Source organism: Trachymyrmex cornetzi, unplaced genomic scaffold, assembly GCF_001594075.2.
Source record: "Trachymyrmex cornetzi isolate Tcor2-1 unplaced genomic scaffold, Tcor1.1 scaffold280, whole genome shotgun sequence".
Taxonomy (NCBI): Eukaryota; Metazoa; Arthropoda; class Insecta; order Hymenoptera; family Formicidae; genus Trachymyrmex; species Trachymyrmex cornetzi.
In genome coordinates this window covers 136,702-158,358 of record NW_017297483.1, presented here as the reverse complement: position 1 = coordinate 158,358, position 21,657 = coordinate 136,702, and the positions used below count along the sequence as shown (strand labels likewise).

At 34.5% G+C, this 21,657-nt stretch overlaps 1 protein-coding gene and 1 non-coding gene across 2 annotated transcripts in view; both read right to left on the bottom strand.

Moving 5' to 3' along the window:
- Ets96B (ETS variant transcription factor Ets96B) overlaps positions 1 to 21,449 on the bottom strand; it is a 30,649-nt gene extending 9,200 nt beyond the window's left edge. Inside the window, exons 1-5 of the mRNA XM_018509117.1 lie at positions 21,428 to 21,449; positions 18,443 to 18,496; positions 14,307 to 14,366; positions 8,106 to 8,250; positions 7,030 to 7,160 (exon numbers count right to left, since the gene is read on the bottom strand). Of these exons, the coding sequence (XP_018364619.1) occupies positions 7,030 to 7,160; positions 8,106 to 8,250; positions 14,307 to 14,366; positions 18,443 to 18,482 (376 nt within the window). The 5' untranslated portion in view covers positions 18,483 to 18,496; positions 21,428 to 21,449. The remainder of the gene's footprint in view (positions 1 to 7,029; positions 7,161 to 8,105; positions 8,251 to 14,306; positions 14,367 to 18,442; positions 18,497 to 21,427) is intronic.
- Positions 17,823 to 17,895, bottom strand: TRNAK-UUU (transfer RNA lysine (anticodon UUU)). The gene has a single exon. It is a non-coding gene; the product is annotated as a tRNA-Lys (tRNA).
- Positions 21,450 to 21,657: the final 208 nt, after the last annotated feature.

The following is a 21,657-nucleotide window of genomic DNA, read 5'->3' as shown; positions in this document are numbered from 1 at the left end:
GATTAGCGGATGTTGGTTCTCCTCGGTTCTTGAAGTTCGATATTTTTACGTCTAATTTTGTTTAACATATTTTGCTCCATACAGTAATGTACAGTTTATATTTGTGTTAAAATTCGGTCTTTGTTACAATCTTTGAATTTTTAACGTATTCGAGTATTAATTTAACATAATATTTAACATAATATTGTACTATTTGAAAATTTTGTGTTAAAATAACATAATTTATGAGTAAATAAACAATTAACATAAAAATAGTGTATTTTCAAATATAAATTTTAAGATAAATAAAAAAATTATTAATTTAACAAATTATAAATGTTAGTTTTACTTATTTATAAACATTAATTTAAATTTTGGTTGATGCAATATAAATGTTAATTTTAATAAATATGTTTTACAGTTTGCTCGCAATGTCACTGTTATATTTTTTGTGTTAATTTTTTACATAATATTTGTGTTATTTTTTAACATATTTATCTTATGTAAAATTAACACAAACATTTGAATGGACCATTTGAGACACGTGAAATGTGTGAAAAACATAAATTTTCCAATCATGTACAGAATAATAGTAAATACGATCTAAAAATAATATAATCGATATACGCAATTAAGTCTACGAAGGGTGAATTTATACTTCAGCGTGTACAAAAATATTTCGAGTCCCAGCACCTCTGCAATCGCGCTCGTAAGATGAAGGCGTCACAACATAAGAAGACGCGGGAAAAGCATTGGATTATCCGCGGGTGTTTTTTCCGCATAGAGGATGGGAGATAGAGAGGGCGGACAAGAGGAAAGAGTCGAGGAAGAAATTCTCGAGAGGACATAAAGCGCGTTCCGTATTACCGATTGCACTCACGCACCGGGCCGGTTGAAACGCTCTCGTCACACAAATATCGGCAGGAAATTGGTGGATATTCAAAGCCCACCGGGGGCTGGAACCCGCGCGCAATGGTGCCCCCTGAAATATCGAAAGCCGAGAGCTCGCGCGATATGTATATTAATCGGGCCGCGCTCCTCTCACTCTCTCTCCCTCTCTTACTCTCGGGGGCTGCTGCCGCCAACCCCCGTCGACGTCGCAGTACCGAAAGAGCCATTCTCGAGCCGTAATCCGGTTACGCTCCAAGTCGCGCACAGAGAATATTGAAAAATTGAGAAGCCGCGCGCACGATCGAGAAGAGCGCCGATAAACGTTGCTGCAGCGACGTCATGATGCATCCGACGACGAGAGCGAAGGCCATCGGAACTTGGAAGCGACGCCGAAAATATGAGGAAGCGATGTGACCCTTTCCGCCGGACGATGCATCATGTATATAAAATATTTTTCGAATCTTCTATCCCCGCTATAGAAATAAGTCGCGTGAATTTAATTCAGTTTAATTCAAATCGTTTAAGGCCTCAGCACAAAGATGATCGTAACTGATGTGAGTGAAATGTGAGTCGTAATTGTAGGTCAATGCACAACGTTTTGGTCAACTTATAACTACGACTTACGTTCCACGATTAAGGGCCATGACACACAAAAAACTTAAGGCAACAAGACGTAAGCAGTAAGGAAATTAACATGTTGAATTGGCTGCTTATGTTATGGCCTTATAAACTCTACTGTGATTAGTCAATTCGCTTACTGCTTACGTTTTACTGCTTAAGTTTTTTTGTGTGCCATGGTCCTAAGACAAAAAATAAACGAATTGACCAATGACAGCAGAGTTCGTAAGGCCATAACATAAGCAGTATAGCCAATCCAACATGTTAATTTCCTTACTGCTTACGTCTTACTGCTTAGATTTTACTGCTTTAAGTTTTTTTGTGCAGTGGCCCTAAGTCCACAACCTTGCTTTAAGAGGCCGTAAGCCGTAAGCTGTCAGTTGTAAGTGACGATATATCGGCCACAGAATTTATGCTTTTAGGCCGTAAGAATTGGGTTTTGCTCAATTCACTTAAGTCTAACGGTTAAAGCCTAAAAACAGTTTAAAAACAGAAATTATTGTTACTTAATCTCTTTCGACTTATGACTTAAGACCTCTTAAAGTAAGGTTGTGGTCCTACCCTAAGGTACGATCATCTTCATGCTTAAGTCCTGTCATGAAAAGAGGAATAATCTACGAAGATGTGTTCGATGATTGCTAAGTTTGTTATCACGGTATCAAGATTCAAAAAAGTTACCATGAATTAATGTAAAGAACACGTATATCTGGATCATCCACTTTTTTCTTTATCTTTATTAATAAATTTCCACAAGCTTAAACTTGTTCAGGGTGACAAAAAAATTTAGCAACAAAGTTTTATGTGTTTATCAAATTATTACTTAGGTAGCAAACTATCACTTCTTAATATCCAACGCGCGTTTGTCGAGATGGATATCGTGATAAATTTTGCGATATCTATTCCAATTAGACGCATTTTGGATGGCGGGAAGTATAATATCGTTGCACACTTCCAGAAAACGTTCCCGCATATTAAATTTGAGACAAAGTTATCTTTTCGAGTAACAATAAATAAAAAATGATTATGCTGTCGACATCAATTTTTCGTCATACAAAAATACCTGGTCATTTTGACTTTTTGTTGACCTCAATATATTCCTTGGATTGGATAATGTTTTTTTGTTGTTATTTTGACAAAATGATACTAAAAACAACATTTTGACATTAGTAACAAAAATAGTATCAAATAATGTCAATTTGCCATCTGGGTATCACAGTAACGTATATTAGAAAAAAATGAATTCTGAAATGTTAATCAGATTTTATTAAATACTGAAGCTATAGCACAGATCTCCAAGAAACATTTTAAAGTTCAGATGATGTCCCTAAGGATGTTCCTAGAATGTCTTTTGAATAAAGTATGCTATGTGAGAAAAGACCCTGCATCAAAAGATTTTCATTATTGGTGAACTAAAGACCCTTCCATTGTCTACCTGGGAGAATTTATCCATTAAAAATTATGCGGTCATCGTTGACGTATTCGGAGCGCATTAAAGCTTCCCAGATAACACCTATCGGTTCATATATGTTTTATATACGTTTTTTAAACGTATCTAATGTTCCACAAACATTTAAGAAACGTATATAAAATTAACATGTGCCACTGGGGTTGTATTATAGTTAAAGATGCATGGCTGCATTTGAATGCTAATTATTGCTTTGATTTTAATAAGATACAATTATACTTGAAAGTTTGTTTTTTATAGGTGAATAAACGTTATTACAATTTGATAAACACAAAACTTTGTGACTGAACTTTTTTGTCATTCTATTCGTAACGAGATGTATCGGTACAGAAACTCGAAGGTCAATCGTGCCTGATCGCTTTACTTCAACTCGCGTTTTGACGAACGGAGGACGAATCTCGGACGGGGAATCGGAAGGGAACCGAAAGCTCCGGGGCCAATCTGGCACTCTCTCGAAAAGCGAAGAGAGAGAGAGAGCGAGCGAGAGAGAGAGAGAGAGAGAGAGAGAGAGAGAGGCGCTAGGGGGTGGCGAAAGGGTTGACCTCAGCCTGCGAGCCAGAGCGCGGGCCAGAGGCTTTGCGGGTGGTTTTAGATTAAAATTAATCGCGAGCTGATGAAACCGGTGGCGATGTACCACCACCGAGGGAGGCTGGAGAAGGGTTGAATTCAGGACTGGTCATAGGGGCGGCGGAACACGACGGCCGGTGTGGCGGTGGCGGCGGGGTGGGCTCGGCTCTACAGAAAAGAGGATGGCTTCCACTCTCGTCCACTCTCAGACGAGGAGAAACGCGCATTCTGCCGTCGCGTTGCTCTTCCTCCCTTTTCTACCCGTGCTCTCTCTTTCTCTCTCTTTCTCTCTCTTTCTCTCTCTCTCTCTCTCTCTCTCTCTCTCTCCCTCTCCCTCTCTTGCTTTTTCTCCTCTCTTCTGCCTCGCTGATCCTCGAATTCCGGCATAGTGCTCCGTTAATAATGCAAGCTCTATTTTCCACCCACCTGACGAGCGGCGAAACCTGACGAGAGTTCGCCTTGTCCTTTCCCGAGCATACGGGAAAATACTCGTTTTGCGTATTCCATCTCGTCGCATGCCCAGAGCTTCCTTTTTTTTCTCCCGGTCGAAATATTTACCACGACACGTGAATCAAAGATTAGATCTGAATGCGAATGGAAGCTTTGCTCGGACGAATTTTCCGCGTACGTGGAATACGAGAGCGTGAGTGACTCTGGGCAGAATAGACCATCGCGATCTCTGTAATCCACGTAATCCTCTGCTCGTATTAATTAGTGGAACTGTGAAACCAATCGGTATCCATTAACCGGTTATTACTATTCCGCTCTCGACGTATCGCTCTCCGAATTGTTTGTCCCCTCTAAACGAGATGATCTCGATTATCTCATACCTTTTCTAAATATTTCTCTGCCGATATCGTCGTTTGGAAATTTATAAAGTTGAAAATTGTGTGTTAAATTTAACACATTTAACGTATCTCAAACGATCTATTTAAATTTTTGTGATAATTTAATACAAGATAAATATATTAAAAAGTAACACAATTATTATATTAAAATTGACATAAAAAGTGTAACATTCATATAACATGTATTTAAATTGTGGAAGCATAATTTTTTTAGTAAAATTAACATTTATAATATGTTAAATTAATACATTTTATTCATTTATTTTAAGATTTACGTTTTAAAATATATTATTTTTAAATTAATTACTCACAAATTATTAATTTTAACATTAAGAAATGTTCAATATCAATTTAACATAAAATATTTGAATAAAACTATTACATCACATTAAATTAACATTAAGGTACGTTAAAAATTTTAACAAAGATCAATTTTAACACAAATACAAAATATTTTTGACCGTACAACGAATTTTTGCAATACATTTTTACTGAAATAAATAAAGCGTACGCCACGCTTTGATCGATCAATTTATTTAATGCATTTTTACTTAAAAATAAAAGATACTGAAACATTCAATCATTTTAGCGGATAAAATGCAAGACGGTTTTTTCGTTTGAAAAATAAATTGAGTGATCGTAAGTAGATTGCGGGATATCGATACTGGCGATAGGGAATGTATCCTATTATTAACCTAAACTACGTGTAAATAATTAAAACGGCTTAATGGTAGGGAGAATTACGCGAAGAGAAGCACGAGCATAATCCCAGGTGACTTGGTAGTAGGCGGGTAACATCGCGTATACAGTGTCGAGCTATGGATATATAGCGTAACCGAGTTCCTAAAGGATTCGGTTCGTGATTGTATGTGTGCGTGAATAAAGGAAGACTAATCGGTCTGATTACAAAGCATGAGCTTGCAACCCCTCACTGACTGTACCTTTTATAGACGGGACGAGTGGCGGCGATGGGTGGTGCTGCGTATTTTCGCTTTTGATTTACAATCTATTAGATCAAGAATATTTCAATAGAAAAATCATAATTATTGTCGCTGAAAGCTGAAATATTGCTTAATAGCTTGTACTGTATGTTCCGCGCACTTTTTCGTGATTGAAAGTATAACTGAATAAAAGGACTGTAACTTTCAAATGAATATTCATGTACACGGAAAAAACGGTTTTGTTGAAATATTTCAAAATAGCTATTGATATAAATTTGTAAATAATTTTGGACCGTTAAATTAATTATTCAGAACGTTTGAACTATGGTAGTTACTAGAATATCAGATTTTTTAACAGTTTTACTAAGACATTTAAACAGTATGTTTAAACATCTTACATAATTATTTTGATGAGCCAATAAAATTATTCTTAAAGTATTTAGTTAAATTTTTTAAATACTTCAGCAAAATACTTCTTTTTGTATAAGATTTACTTGTATTAGCAATCATTACACAAATAGAAAATTTGTCTTTTTAGGTGGACCTAAATTTTTATGTTAATTTAACACAAAATAAATACATTAAAAAATAATACAAACATTATATAAAAAATTAATATGAAAAATGTAACACCAACATAACTTGTAATGTGCAATGTGTGGAAACATATATTTCTTCTGTAAGATTAACATTTACCTGTAATATATTAATACATTTTGTTCATTTGTCTTAGAATTTACGTTTTAAAATACATTTTTACGTTAGTTGTTACTTACTTATAAATTGTATTATTTTAACATTAGGAAATGTTGAAAAATTTTAACAAGGATCGATTTTAACGCGAATACAAAATATTTTTTACTATGTACAATAATCAATGACAAAAGTTCTGTTATTAAAAAATTCTGAATTTTTAGTTTAACGAATAAGGAAAGAATTCTCGAAGAGTTCAAGCTAGGATGTAATTACTAAAGACACTGTTAATCTTGCATCGCAAATCTTCTCTGCACTGCACGGGTCACGAGAGAAAAACAGCTTTCGACTTACGTTTTCCCTCGGGATCTGTAGCACTTGGCGCTCTTTTCTTTCTTTCGGTAACTTTTGCTGGAATCTACAAGACGCTTGCCATAGCTTTTTGACTTGAAAGCATCGTTTAATTATTCAATTACGCATGCTCAGTCACGCGTGAGTCCAGTGCATTAGTCGTGAGCCTCGTAACGATCACAAGAAATGTTGGTTCTCATACAAAAATAAATTGTTACTTTAGTAAATATTTCGTAAAATGGCACATGCAAAAAAATGTAGTTTATAATAAATAAAAAACAAATGTTTTAAACGACATTTTCTATATTTCTCGTTGATTCGTTGTGGTTCTCTTGAATTTTTGTTAGTACAATTTTAACGATTGCAAAGAATAGACACGAGGAACAATTAACAACAGCGCGAAACGATCATTATCGAGCTGTATCGTTGCTTTGGGGTCCTCAAAGAGCTAATCGGAAGTCGAATCGATTAATGGACAGCGGTACCCTCGTTGTACTCTCCGATTATTTATGGACTCTATGGGGTAGAATAGCGCCACGTGGATCCCTTTATGCTGGGATTTGTCACGGCGATGGATTTTCGTACAGAGATAAAAGTCAGCGAACCGCGCTGACTTTTCTTCTTCTCCATACTCGATACTGACTAAACGTGTGTCTGTTGCACGAATCTCTCTTACCGTTCTCCTGTGACGCTGCGGATGATATGTTCGTTATAGGAAGTGGCTCTACGTAGCTTCGATCCGTCGGTTCTTCTTTCACGGCAACGTCTTTCGTATTCTTGCTAACAGGTCCGTTTATCTTTCGATTCCTACGAGCAAGTAACACGCAAGATTTCACTTTACATAATTTCGCAGATTTGCGTTTGACGGACCGCAGGATATTTCTTTCTTACGTCTGATTTATACGATGCTTTTTTATTAGCAACTAGCGTGCTAGTCTTCTAATGAACTAAAAAACTAGCAACTAAAAAAATATAATTCTGTAAATTATATTTTTAGCTGCTAGTGTTCTAAAAAATATGCAAAGTATTTAATATTAAAGTACTTTAAAAGATTTATAAATGAAAAGCGGGACAAATTAAAGTTACAGCATTTAAGATAAAGATTAAAGAAAAAAAGTATTAACAAATATTAGGTCAATTTTTCATTTAATATAATATATAAAATTATATTTTCTTAGCAGTTAGTTTTCTAATTCGCTCAAAATTAGCTGAAACTAGCATACTAATTATTAATAAAAAAGCATCATATAAATTAGGCCTTATTCGCGAGGGAAGCAATTTAAGTGAGGAGCAGACTTTCAAAATACATTTTATCCAAAATTTTTTTATTCAAAATTTTTTTAGTTAGAGATGATGTAGTGTTCAGTGTTGAATGACTTATAAGCTATTCTGATGTTCAGAAAGCATTTTTTCATCGTTAATTTATATGCTGAAAAAACATAGACATTTCGAAGTGCATCAACTATGTTTTTTAACTAGGAACAAACAAAATGTATTTGTTTAATTATAATTTTATTTAATATTTCACATTCTACTAATTGACATATTGTTATTTTCTATAAAGTGCGTAGTTTTTTTGTGTATGTGGCTTCTTTCTTTTTTGTTTTCTAAAAATTACAAATTTTTGGCAAAATGCATTTCAAAAATTTGCTTCTCAAGTTTATAGATACAGTTACGTTGCACGTATCTTATAAGTGTGTGGCGTCATTTTATTATTGCAAAAAGAGAGAACAAGTTTTATCTCGAACTTACTCAAAGCAACGGTCCGAATTGATTTCGAGGAAATCGTTGTTTTGACCGTGCGTGACTGGTACCGTTGTAGACTGATAGTGAGAATGGTAATTGCCATTGTCGCCGTTTCTTGTGCAATTGCTTGACTCTTGCTTCACGCTCGCACCTATAACACAAGCGAAACGAATGCATGAAACGACTGTCGCGATCTCACCATGTATAATCTCCTTTTTCTCCTCGATCTCGACGTTAATGTCATGATCGAGAATAACTTTTACAGTCTCGCAAGCCCCTCTGCACTGAATATCATTACTGTTTACTGAGTGCGTGGCGCACGATCGTTTTCTTCGGACAATTCATAGCTAAAAGAACTGGCGGGGCGTCAGGACATAACGGCGCGTGTCGTACCGGAAGTAAAGACGCATCGCTGTAACGACACGTGAGAGGGAAGGTGGGGTCTAATGGGGTGCCGACGATTTTCGCGAGGGCGAGGGCTATGCCCCCAGTAAATCAAACAGGCTCCCGGGGTCGTGGGAAGCATAAGTCACAAGCCTCCGGCAATAATTGTATTTGTAAACATTGGAAGTTTACTGATAGGAAGAAGAGCGTCGGCGCGCCAGGATAGATTGAATTATCTCGGCGTTGTATCGTCCATGAGATCTTGTAATAATTATTTTCCATAGCGGGATTTTAATGGAACTTTGCTATGTATCTCATAGAAAAACGAAATGTTGAAACACACACTCGTATGTTTTCAGCATTAAATAATTGAAGGATTTTCTACAAGAACCAAAGTCTATTTTTAAAAATCTGGATTATGGTGCTACATCGTTCTTTAATCAATATCACATCGTGAACAATTTTGTTTCAAGAATCAAACAGAAAACGGAAAGTATAAGAGTTTAACTCTTATAAAAAACGTTTTTGTTAAGAGTAATGTATAAAATTTGATAAATAAAAACTGAAAAAATTATTTTATACTATAAATAATATTTTCTTCTTCATTTTTAACATTATTATTAATAATATTAAACGAAATAGACCGAGAAGCGTTTAAGACGAATAAGAGAGAAGTCTGAGAAGTAAGCCTTTTTCGATCAAAGCAGGTCTTATTGTTAGTGATATTCATATGTGAATACCACCTTGATCAAAAAGTTCCCGGAATTCATTCAGAAAATTCAAAATACAAGTTTATTCATCAAAAATGATATTGTCCCCTTCAAAGTACTCCCCATCGACTGCAACGCATTTATGCCAGCGCTTGATCCAGCTCTCGAAACATTTCTGGAACTCTATTGTCGGTATAGCCATCAGAGCCGTCTTCGATTTTTCCATTACCTCTTTCGGCTGTTAAAACGCGTTCCCCGTAGTGGTTTTTTGACTCGATCGAACAGAAAAAAATCGCAGGGAGTCATATCGGGTGAATTCGAAGGCTGTTGGATGGTATTCGTTTCCAAAATTTAATACAAACTCGTTGTTGCAAATTCAACTCCATTTTTAAAACTGTAAAAAATCGAAAACACGTGCAGAGGTAGATGTACTCAAGACGGCGTAACTTTTACAAATGTCAAGCTATGGCGATAAAATTTAGTGAAAATGTCAATGATATGTGGCAACCTAACCAAAAAAAAAAAACAGAACTCAAATCAGCTGACTCAGAGCATCACCTGGTGGTAATTCCGGAAACTTTTTGATCAAGGTGGTATACAAATACATTTATCAGTTCTATAGACTGTGTGCCGATTCGGTTTGTCTGAACGCAATCATAAACTGTAATTTTACAATTAAATTAACTAATCGTCAATTTAATAATAATGCTATTAAAAACTTGTAAATAACTTTTACCAAAATCACCTCAACCGGGATTCGTACCTGAATCTTCTAAATTTCATGCGAGCGTTCTCCCAATTTGACCACCGTTACACTGTTAAATTTTATAGAGTCAATATATTAACTCAATGTGAGTCGCCACTGCTCCTACTCACTAATATCATTATTTTTTACTAAAATAATGGTTATATTTGACTATACACTATTAATTTAACATTATATAATGTCAAATTTAATTATCATTTTAGTAAAAAATAACGATATATTTAGTAGGAGTAGTGGCGACTCACATTGAGTTAATTTGATCCTATCAAATTTAACAGTGTATGATGATATTAATTACAATAACTAGATAAAATTAATTTCAATAACTGGAGGATCTCGAGAAGTATTTTCTTCAAGAGTCCAGAAATATTTCATTTATAATATTTATTTATTTTTTTAATGTATCCTTAGAATATCAAAACTTAAAATTTTGTTCTTATATCTATCAAATGTCTAGACAGAAATTATCATGTTTATAATGAACGCTTTGAAAATGAGACATTTTTTATTTCCTGAAAATTTAACTTTTTTTAGATTTGTTTGTGTAGTTGTTATGAAAAACCGATTCGGTTCGTCGGACTTAAAACGAAACCGTAAACTAAAATTGAAACATTAACATTTCTAATACTTCTTAGGTTTCAACATTATTCATTATAATTGAGTCTAATAGTAACATAAAAGAAATTTCGAAGCACCACTGTTCAAAGATGTCGACGCACCGTCTCGTGATGTTTTACATAAGGACCTACGGCTGCAAGTACATACGAGCATGTATCTCTTCCTAAATGCGTCGCAAGCTACATATAATATTACGCGAAAGATACGCGGCCTGGGAATTGCGTGCGCGTTCGCTCGCATGTGTGCATGTTGGTGTGCATATAGACATTAGCTAGCCCCCGATTCCCTCTGGGTGTTTGCCCGCCCGGTTGAAATGTTCGACGATACGTTTGTTCAACGCTGCTCGACGCTGAATTACACGTATCGTGCGTCGCGAATTTTGCGCCCCGGAATAATGTAAACTGCGGCCCGTGCGCTTTACATGGAATTTCGAAAGAGAGCGTTGGGAATGTGCGGCGCACGTTCCACTGTCTGCCTCGCTTATCGTAATGATTTGCAGAAAAAAGCGCGACGTATCGATAGCGACGTTAATAAGCGACATCGATGGGGGGGAAAAAGAGAGAAAGAGAGAGCGAGAGAGAGGGGGGGAGGAGGGGCGGGGAATAGGAGGGAGAAAAAAAGAGAAAAAGACGGAACGAATCGCCGCTGGCTTAATATAAAGTGCTTACTCGCGTAATCCGATATCGATGATCGCCGAGGCGCCCCGTGTTGATTCTTTCCGCTCTCTGCGCTACGCTAAAAAGAACTGTGCCCCGCGGGCGTCTTCTCGCCGGTTTTTAATAAAGGACTGATATTGCGTCCCGCCGCGTCGGGCTGCGAGGCCGCCGCGATTTTTAACAATCGCAATTTACGTAGCGGGAAAAAAATTGAACGGTTCCCGCTGTTCGTCCGCTGTCCGCGGAAGGGTGCAAAAAGGCCATCGTCGAGCGGGAAAACCGCAAACGCGCGCGCGCGGAAAGTGTCGACGGTTAATTAAACATGCACGTGCGGTGTGTAGCGTGTCGCTAATTGATTCGCCAATTACGCAACAGTTACACGTTAAATTGAGCGAGCGAACGGGTCGTTCGATGAATTAATAAGATCATTTCTGATTATTCATAAAAGGGCTCCCCCCTCCTCTCTCTCTCTCTTTCTCTCTCTTCCATTTCTACCGGATATACTATCCGATTCGGGTCTTTTGATTTTTCAAAGCAGTTTGCCAGGACGTCGGTCGAGGAGACGCGATTCGGGAAGACATGTGTCTTCAACACGGAAAAAAAAGTAATAGTTACATATTTTGTTATTTTTGTTTATCGTATTAGTGCAATATTTAATAAACACTACCAAACATAATAATAATAATAACCAATCGTTTGATAATAATTAGGAAAAAATGCATAAAAACAGGCGTCATATAACTTCAAGGAAAAGTTGAAGGTGCAAATTACACTAGCTCTGGTAGGAGCAACACTAAAAATCTTTCAATAATTAGAAAAGTAAGATAACATTTAGAAAAAAGGTAAAATAAGCGTCTATTTAATTGCATTTCATATTAATCAAATATCTGATTGAAATTATTTCCTCAAGTTTTAGTAATAGAACCACCAGTAATACTACTATTTGGACTAGATTATTACTAGATTTCTTTTAATGCGTATACCTTTGAGAACAGGTTTTAGACTAGAGATCTTCAAATTAGAGATTGGACAGCATTGTTTTGATTCATCATACTTTTCAGGACTTACTTAAGGTAGAACGAGATATATATTAATATTATATATGCATCAGTCTTATTCTATCTTAACTTTTCGAAGCTGACATACGGGTTTATTGGACCCATTTAATTATAAATCTCTTTATCTCTCAAAAATGTTAAACAATTTAATTTTCTTTAAGTGTTACATCTGTAAATTTGTTTATTTACAAATTTGTGAATTAGTTCTATTAAAATATATTATAGTATTCATATTTTTTATGCGAATTATGTTATTTTAATACCTTAAAATTAATTAATATCATCTTACGGACTCAATGTTAGTAACTGCACACATTTTGTCAATTCCGCAGGGTTAAGCAGATTCTGAGTACCTATATGGAACATTTCGGAATGAATTCCAATCGGAATTATTCCGTTTTCCCTAGAAAACATAATAGAAATCTAGGAAATAATTGAATAATTTCGTTCGGAATCCATTCCAACTTATTCCATGATAAATGCCCTGAAAAACATGACGGTTCAAAAATGTACATATATGATCGATCTCTGACTTGAGAAACTCTCGTCTAGACTAGATACCTCTAATCCGAGTTTGGACAAGAACCAGTTTTGTATGCAGGTTTTCCAGTCACTAATCAAAATCACGTGAGAAAGAAGGACATACATTTACCAGAGAGAATCAAGGGAGAGTGAAGCTAGTCACACACACTTTCCGTAACAGTAACCGTAAATGTAACCGTAGGTTTTCGACCAATCGCGTTGCTCGATTCGGTCGTCCATAACCATAACCGTAACAATCGAGCAACGAGATTGATCAAAAACTTTACTGTTACTGAACAAAGAATTGGAAAGAGTAAGGGCACTAAGAGTCAGGCACAGAAGACGTCGCACAAATAATACACTTATAAAGAATGAAACTTCTTTATTCACTAAACGCGCTTTATTCACTTAGCGCGTTTAGTAAATAAAGAAGTTTCACTCTTTATAAGTGTATTATTTGCACGACGTTTTCTGCGCCTGACTCCTAGTGCCCTTACTCTTTCCAATTCTTTGATTTGTAAGGAGTCTTAATTAGTTTGATTTATTAACGGACTTACTGTTACTGTTACGGAAAGGGTGTGTGACTAGCTTTAAGCGGATTCAGCCGAAAGCCGCCATTTGTTGGAGTGAGTACGAGATATGGAAGCATGATGGAACATACGGTGCTGCACACACTAGTATTATACCGCACTAGTATTATGTGTATGTACATATACGTACATGCACATATGCATATTTACGGAAGTGAGCTATAAATGGCGGAACCAATCAGAGAAGAGAAACGCTATCCGCTCCACTCTCCCTTGATTCTCTCTGACATTTACTATTTCTTTCTCTTTCTGTTCTATTTTTTACCTCTTTCTCTCATTTTTTTTTCTCTCAGAAATTGTTAAAACATGGCAGGTCAATCAAAAGTGGCTGTTTTGTGCCTTGACTTCGATTAGAGAGTCTCTATAATCTAGACTCGAGTCTGGCCACGAGCAATTTTGTTAAAACAAGAATGAGAAAGAAAGATGTATATATAATCTCTTTTTATATATCTCATTCTAAGTTGTACTATCTTACTCATTCTAACTTACTAAAGTTGACAAAAACGACGAACCAATCAAAAGTTTTTCTCGTGGCCAGACTCTAATATAGAATCTCTAGTCTTAAATCTTCAGACAGCGCGTGCGGTAACAGACTTTCCAATCAATTTCGAAGCCGAACTACGACGCGCGAAACACTTCCGCGTACTGTACACGATTTCAACGGTGATTTCAGCGGAGATTGACATTCTGCAATCCTGTTCCGCGGATTCCAATCTCGGATTTATTTATCCGGACGAATTATCAGACATTGCCGCCGTATCAACACGACACGATGCGACTAATGCGTGCTATCTTTCCGCAATAATCAATAGGATTGAACGACAGGTATACAGTTGACGAATGGTTCATGGAAACGCTTACGAACAGAGCAAACAGACGCTCGCTTTGAAGACGGACGCTTACTTGACATCTGGTGGAACTCGGGTACGTATTGCTCGCTGTCCTCGGTTTCGGAGCTGCTACCTGCGCGAAGGAAACATCATGTTATAGTATAATTTGCAATCAATCGAACACATATTTTTTTCTATCGAAAAAAGATATTTAAAAGAATTCTGAAGCAGACTCATTTTGTCAGTCAAGTTCACTCAAAAAAGTGATCTTGCAATTATAGCGAAAAATTAATTAAAATAGACAATTTTCTAGCAAGTACTACGTTATTGAATATGTATTACATCTAATCATATAGATTACAGAGATAGAATTAGATTTGTGCTATAAATTCTATGCGTATGATACATAATTTTCTATCAGATACAAAAAACAGCAATAATTCTAGCTGGAGCAGCAAAATATTTTTTGCGTGTTGAAACATCCCGCTTTAGTGTGATGTAATTTAAACATATACATTTTAATATTAGATCGAAACAAAAGTTTATAACGCTATTTATGTTATGTCTATAATATTTTTTTTTTAAATTAGCAACTGTACCATTCGATAGAGCAAAATTTCAGCTTTAAGTTTTTTTTAAATTGCGGTATAATTTTTAACGGAGCAATCAAAGTTAAAGTGCTCTTTTTTCGTACAAAAATGCAAAAATCTAAAATAGAAATGTTTCAATAAAGTTGACATTCAAAACCACAAAAAAAAAAGTAGGTTGTCCAAAGAGTTTACTTATTAAGTAATACGAAAATGGCATCTTTTTACAGTGCATAAATAAGTATAAATTGAAAGTTTATTGTATTATTTACTTTTTAAACGGTGCATTTTATCACTGATATTACGTTACGAAAAATTACAACTAATTATAATATTAAATATTTTTGATCCCCCTCTCCTATTGGTTTACGTCATTCTCCCATCCTTATTTTCCCCTAGCCCATCTTTGCTTAAGTCTGGGTTGCCTATTGCGAATTAACGTTCATTTATGATTTGTCTATTGTATGTAAAAGAGCTCATTTTCTGGATCTCTTATCACTAAGAACGAAGTTAATCCAAGTACTATTAGAATGTACAATTACGGTGTGCACTCGAATTGAGGTAGATATATTCTTTTTTATTTTTAATTAATTTTTTATTATTTATTATATACGTTCAATATAAATATTTATTTTTTTATTTTCCTTACATCATTTTATTAATAGGCACATGACTAATTGTATTATTATTTTTTGATGAATCTAGTTCTAATTTTGACCTGTTTTTCTAATATTATGGTTAGATTCTAATAAAAAAACTATTAAGTGACGATTTTCTAACGTGTCTCCCGAAATTCGATTGCATGGCATTGTTAGTAATGGTTGTCACTTTCTTTGGAACAGTACGTACAACACTGCTAGGATATGTTGCCGCCGAATTACATATATATAACGTAATTAACAGAATTTATCTTCTTTCGATATTAATGTTGTAAAATAAATCCGTACATATTTCAATTTTGTTTTAACAATTTGAAGATGACCTCGTGATGGGTCGAAATGTCGTCTTATTAATAATTTTTGAACATTGTTACTAATATATTATTTCGGCTCGTAGCTCCTGTTTATACGTTTTGAATTTTTATCATTTGAGCCGTTTTATTATAATTTAAATTTTATTACACGCAAATATCAACATGCATTTTAATACATAACCATTGTTTATAATTATTTGATCATTGTTACAAATATATTATTTTGGCTCCTGTTCTATATGTTTTAAAATATTTTTGAATTTTATATTTATTACATTTTTTTAATATTGTTCATATTATTCAACAAAAATTGTTTAATTTTTAATTTTTTTAATAGTTTGTAAAATTTTTGTAATGTAAACGAGAATTAATTAAAAATAAAAAAATAAACATTTTTTTAGCTACAAAATGAATTATACTCTACACACATGAGTCTTTTGTCTTAAGATGAATTTCCGAAATATTCTTGTAGGGGGATACATGAGAATACAGAAACTAGCACCGTATAAAACTTGTTCTCTAGTTGTCAAAGTTTCTTTATGAAAAAAATTATATATTATTTAACTAGGTGTTTCTAATATTTCAAAGAAAAAAAGCGAAGAATTCTATCGTGTATATTAAGGGTTATCATTTTTAATAAAGTTGCAGCTTGAATTTTGTAACGCTACGAACTTTTATGCACGCGCTGCCAATACTTTGACATCTTATGATTGCTTCTTCTATTGGTCTTTATCATTTTTCACAAGAAAGATTTTGCTCGAAAATATCAAGCTTCCGTCTCGCGAGTAAAATCATCCCCCCTTTCATCATCCGTTACATTACGTCCATCGCGTATTACATCGCAGTTGGGCATGGTAATTAAAATTAATGTTCCGAGTGAATACTGGCTGAACGTAATTATCTTCACTGGGAGGCTTAGGGCTTTAATTTCATGCTATATCTCTAAATTCTAAAAATCAATACCAAGATTTCGCGACTTTAATAACAATCTGATTCTTGATAAATTCCATCAAGTCCATTTAGCGTTATTATTTTATAAAACATTGTAATTGACGATGTAAAAAATATTTAAGCTTTATTTAACAATATTTTTATACTCATATTCTAATTACATAATAATAATAAGAAATAAAAATCTAATAATAAGAAATAAAAGAAAATTATCTTTTCTCATAAGGTAGAGGTCTCAATAATTGATGCCTAGTGATTGGAAAATTAACAATATATTTGTAATTATTAAGATGAATTCAATACAAATTGTTAAGAAGTATTATAATATAAATATTATATAAAAAATTAATGCAAAAAATGACACAATTTGTAACTAAATTGTGGATGAAGGTATATTTTTCAGTAAAATTAACATTTATATGTTAATTAACGCATATTTTCTTTATTCATCTTAGAATTTATGTTTTAAAACATATTTCTTTTACGTTACTTGTTCACTTATTCATAAATTTCGACGATAAGAAATCTTAAATTTCAATTTAATACAACATATTTGAATAACATAAAATCACATTGTGTTAAATTAACATTCAAATATGTTAAAAATTCAACACAGAATTTTAACAAGGACTTGAATAGACGGTTTCTAATATAAATACAAAATGTTTTTTATTATGTACTCATCATACTGAGTCCTACATAATTATTTTGATGGTCCAATTATTTTCAGCTCTATATTTAATTAAATTTTTAGATGCTTCAACCAAACTGTTTTTCCGTCTATGCGGTATTATATAACAATAAAATTTCACTTAAATGTTTTTTTTTTTAGATTTATATGTTAGTATTTTTCGATCATTGACAGAACAAAGTTTCACATGGGTACTAATTTCTTTTATAATGCCATTAATTATTAATTAATAAATAATAATATAAAATTCGTCACATCTTAATTCTTATTAGCTTAATTATATGACATTTATTTTACTTGCTATGTGTATTAATTGAAACTTAATCATACGTAAATATATCATTTTTGTATTATAAACACTTTCGGGATGAAGAAGCAAAAAAAAATCGCCCGAACAGGGACTCGAACCCTGGACCCTCAGATTAAAAGTCTGATGCTCTACCGACTGAGCTATCCGGGCTAATGGTTTCGGGAGACTTAAGCCTTTATTAAAACAAATACCTAACGTATGTACAATGGACAATTACATTATTACAATATTATTATAGTAATTAATTAAAGCATTATAAAATTAGTGATGCACTTCGATACGAGAATCTCGGAATATCATCTCAGAATTTCTCGTGTCATTAAAAATAACATTTCCGAGATTATAATACGTCATTTGTTTTTCCCGTCTCGTCTCGTCTCGAAAAAATCGGAAAAATATTGGAATAAGAAATAAACATTACTACATTACCTATGTGTTGTCTGATTATATAAATATTTTAAATATATATAAATGAAACGAGATATAGTAGATATTCTTGAATGTCTTGCGATAACATTAAGGAATATCGAGAAGCGAGAATATCGGCCCATCGAGACGAGAAAATCGTATCAATCATTTGTTTTTGTCGAGCACAAATCTCGGTATCGGTATTTTCTCATCTCGTCTCGCTCGATTGCATCACTATATAAAATATACGTGTGCCAAGAAAATTAAATTTTGACTGCAGCACACTCACCATCTTGCAACCAGGTTTCTTGCCTGTAGCCTTGTGGCATATACAACTCGCTCCCTGTAATCAAAGTTAATTTTTTGTTAATTTTTTGTTAATTGTGTAACAACACGCATTAATTAATCGTGCTATTGATTGCGAGATAAAGCAAATAATGGGCGGGAGGGAACGCAAATACATTTATATATGTGGAGCAGATGTATGTATGTCGGGTGATATTTGTGTAGATTGTCACGTGGTGCGCCTCCGTTATATTTGATTAACTATATTATTGATATGCGTATTTATTCGATACGTTCGATATAAAAAGGAGACAGATAGTTCTTCAATATACTTAGCACTTTCGCAATGGAAAGAAACGCGCCAGTCCGAATCTAAGATCAGCGAGATCCTTACCGAGGACAAAGGGAGGCGAGAAGACCGCGAATGAATCAGAGGCAAAAACAAACCCTTCCGCATGAACGGGCGCATAAGAATGCTGCGACGGTGAACTGGGGTGCGTTTAATGGGCCTCCAGGATTCGCTATGGGTAGCCACTCGGCGGTAACCTCGTTTCGTTCCATGACAGAATCCCGTCCGACGCGAATCGAATCTACTTACGCCACAGCTCATTGCTCGGCTATAACGATACTCTTCTCAGCAAAGACTTCTCCCAAGTGTTCGCAATGTCTTTGAATGTCGCATTAAATTTCTGTCGCTCACGACAAATATACGATCGCACAGATTACATGTATCAACATGCTCTACGAGGAGAGAACGGTTTTGCTGAAGTATATAAAAATTAGATCAGAAAATAGATTTGAAAATAATTACGTTGGACCATCAAGATAAGATTATGTAGAACGCTCAAGCATGATAATACTGCTGCAAAAAATTTTGACATTGTATACCATTAAACAATTTTATCTAAAATTGTAGTAATTATAGTGAGTAATTTTACACGGACTGTAGTTTTACTGAAGTATCTAAAAATTTATAGCTATAAAATAATTTTGTTGAATTATTAAAATAATTATACGTATAGGATGCTTAATCGGTTTCTAGAAAAACATTTTGCAGCATTGCTAATCATGTTTGAGATTTACATAATTATTTTGAAAGTTCAACAAAAGACTTACTTTTAGATCTATCTATCTACTTAGATATTTATGTACTTCAGTGAAATTATTCTTTACATGTAGACATCTCTAACGAGGTACCTCCAACGATACGGCTAACATATGTCAACATTGGCAAATATCATACACACACATGATATATATAATCCATATTGAATGCATAATTGAATGTAGGCCAATATTTAACGAATGTGTGCAAAGTTGTTGTATACAATGGCCATATTATTTGAAGGAGCCTTAATATAAATATATATTTAGACAATATGAAAAAGAAATGGAAAGTAAGGTTCAGTTGATGTAAATCGAAGAAAATGTGTAATATCTTGTTGAGCCAGCCACTGGTTGTTTATGTGAATTTAATGGTTGGCTCAACAAGGCATTACACATTTTCTTCGATTTATATTTAGACAATTAGAGGTAAATGTTTTTTATTAATTTTTATAAAAACGCGTATATTTCCATCGCATATATTATTTATGTAATTTTATGTATTCTTTTACAGTGTAGCAATCAGCTTGAGCACTCACATAATTATTTTAATGGCTTATCATAATTATTTTCAAATTCTGTGTCTGGCTTAATTTTTATATACTTTAGCAGAAATCTTTTCATATAAATATTGCATTACAAATTTTTCACGATTCTGACTACTTTTTACATTGTAATTTCAATACAAACGAGTCTAATTAAATTTTGTAGTCGGAAACATTCGTCATAGAAGTTGAAAAGTTACAATGCTGTTTCCAGATACGCGGAATGTGAAAAAGACGAACGAGAGAGATAGACAGAGATAGCAGGGGAGAAGAAGGAAAGAAAAAGAGAGAAAACGGGGAGCGCGATCAGCGGTACTTTCATCCATCGCGGCGGCGTTTCAATATTTCTGAATCGTCGTGTCGAAAAGTGGATCGAGCTGGTGTAGGGAGGGGACGTAACGCGATTATGATAGAGAAATTGCGGCATTATAGGCAGTGATTGAGTTAGGTGGAGGTGGTCCATCTCGAGTGAGCGGTGGCTTCACGCCGTGGCGTGCCAATGCTAGATATAAAGTGTCAATCACTGCAGCCAGACGCTGACTGGGGTTGTTCGGCGATTCTCTACGACGGAGATACTAAGGAGGGGGCTATGGGGGATTCCACTGTGAGGACGTCCCAGGGAAGTCTTTGCGGTGATAACACGTCACTTATTGAATCTCGTATCAAGGAATTGATGTCACGTTTGTAGGTCAAGGCTAGGACACTCGCCTGGAAGAAGACTCGTTGCGAAAGAGGATGAAATTATCGTGGTGCGAATTAGTCTGTAGTCTTATCGCGAAAACATCTTTCATTCTAAAATCTAAATCTCAATTGAGTAGCATAGCTATATACAAAAGCAGCTATATCCAAAAATATTTAAAAATTAGATTCTGGAACCTTTAAATTCCTAAAGGCGATCTTACATGGTCAATAATACTGATTAGTAATATTAAATCAGTCAAGAGAGAAAAGTGGATCTAAATTGTAAAAAGAGATAAGTTATCTTTACTGTAAGGGGAAAAATGAAGATATAATTTCCTAAATTCCTACTGTTGCAGATGCGATTATATCCATTAGTCATATTTAATGTACCAGACATTTTGTTCCAAAATAGCTAAAATTCTTCCTCCAACATCAGTCAAGTGTATTCTATTTTAATGTAAAAATTGTATTTCTCATACCATATTATACACGTTTTTAAACTAAAACAATGATGACAAATTTCTTCTTAATTAAAAAAAATCTTATTCATAACTTGGATGAGAAAAATTATATAGGTTTTTTCATTCTCACCAAAAAAGTTTCAAGCGGATATAGCGACTTTTGCCAATGGGCTACTTAAACTAAGAAAAAGTATTTACTTTTAAAGTAGAAGATATCATCATCGATACCATCATCGATTGGAGGAATTGAAGAATCGGATTATACGAATTGATGCCAAGAAAATGCTTGCGTCGATTACTGAAAATTTTCGTATATTTTCGCTGAAAATACAACGCGTTGTTGAGCGAAATGTCGGCCAGCTATTTAGGAAATGTTGTCGGGCCGAGTAATTGGCAAGAGGTACTGCGAGCAGATTGTCTCGGGCGAT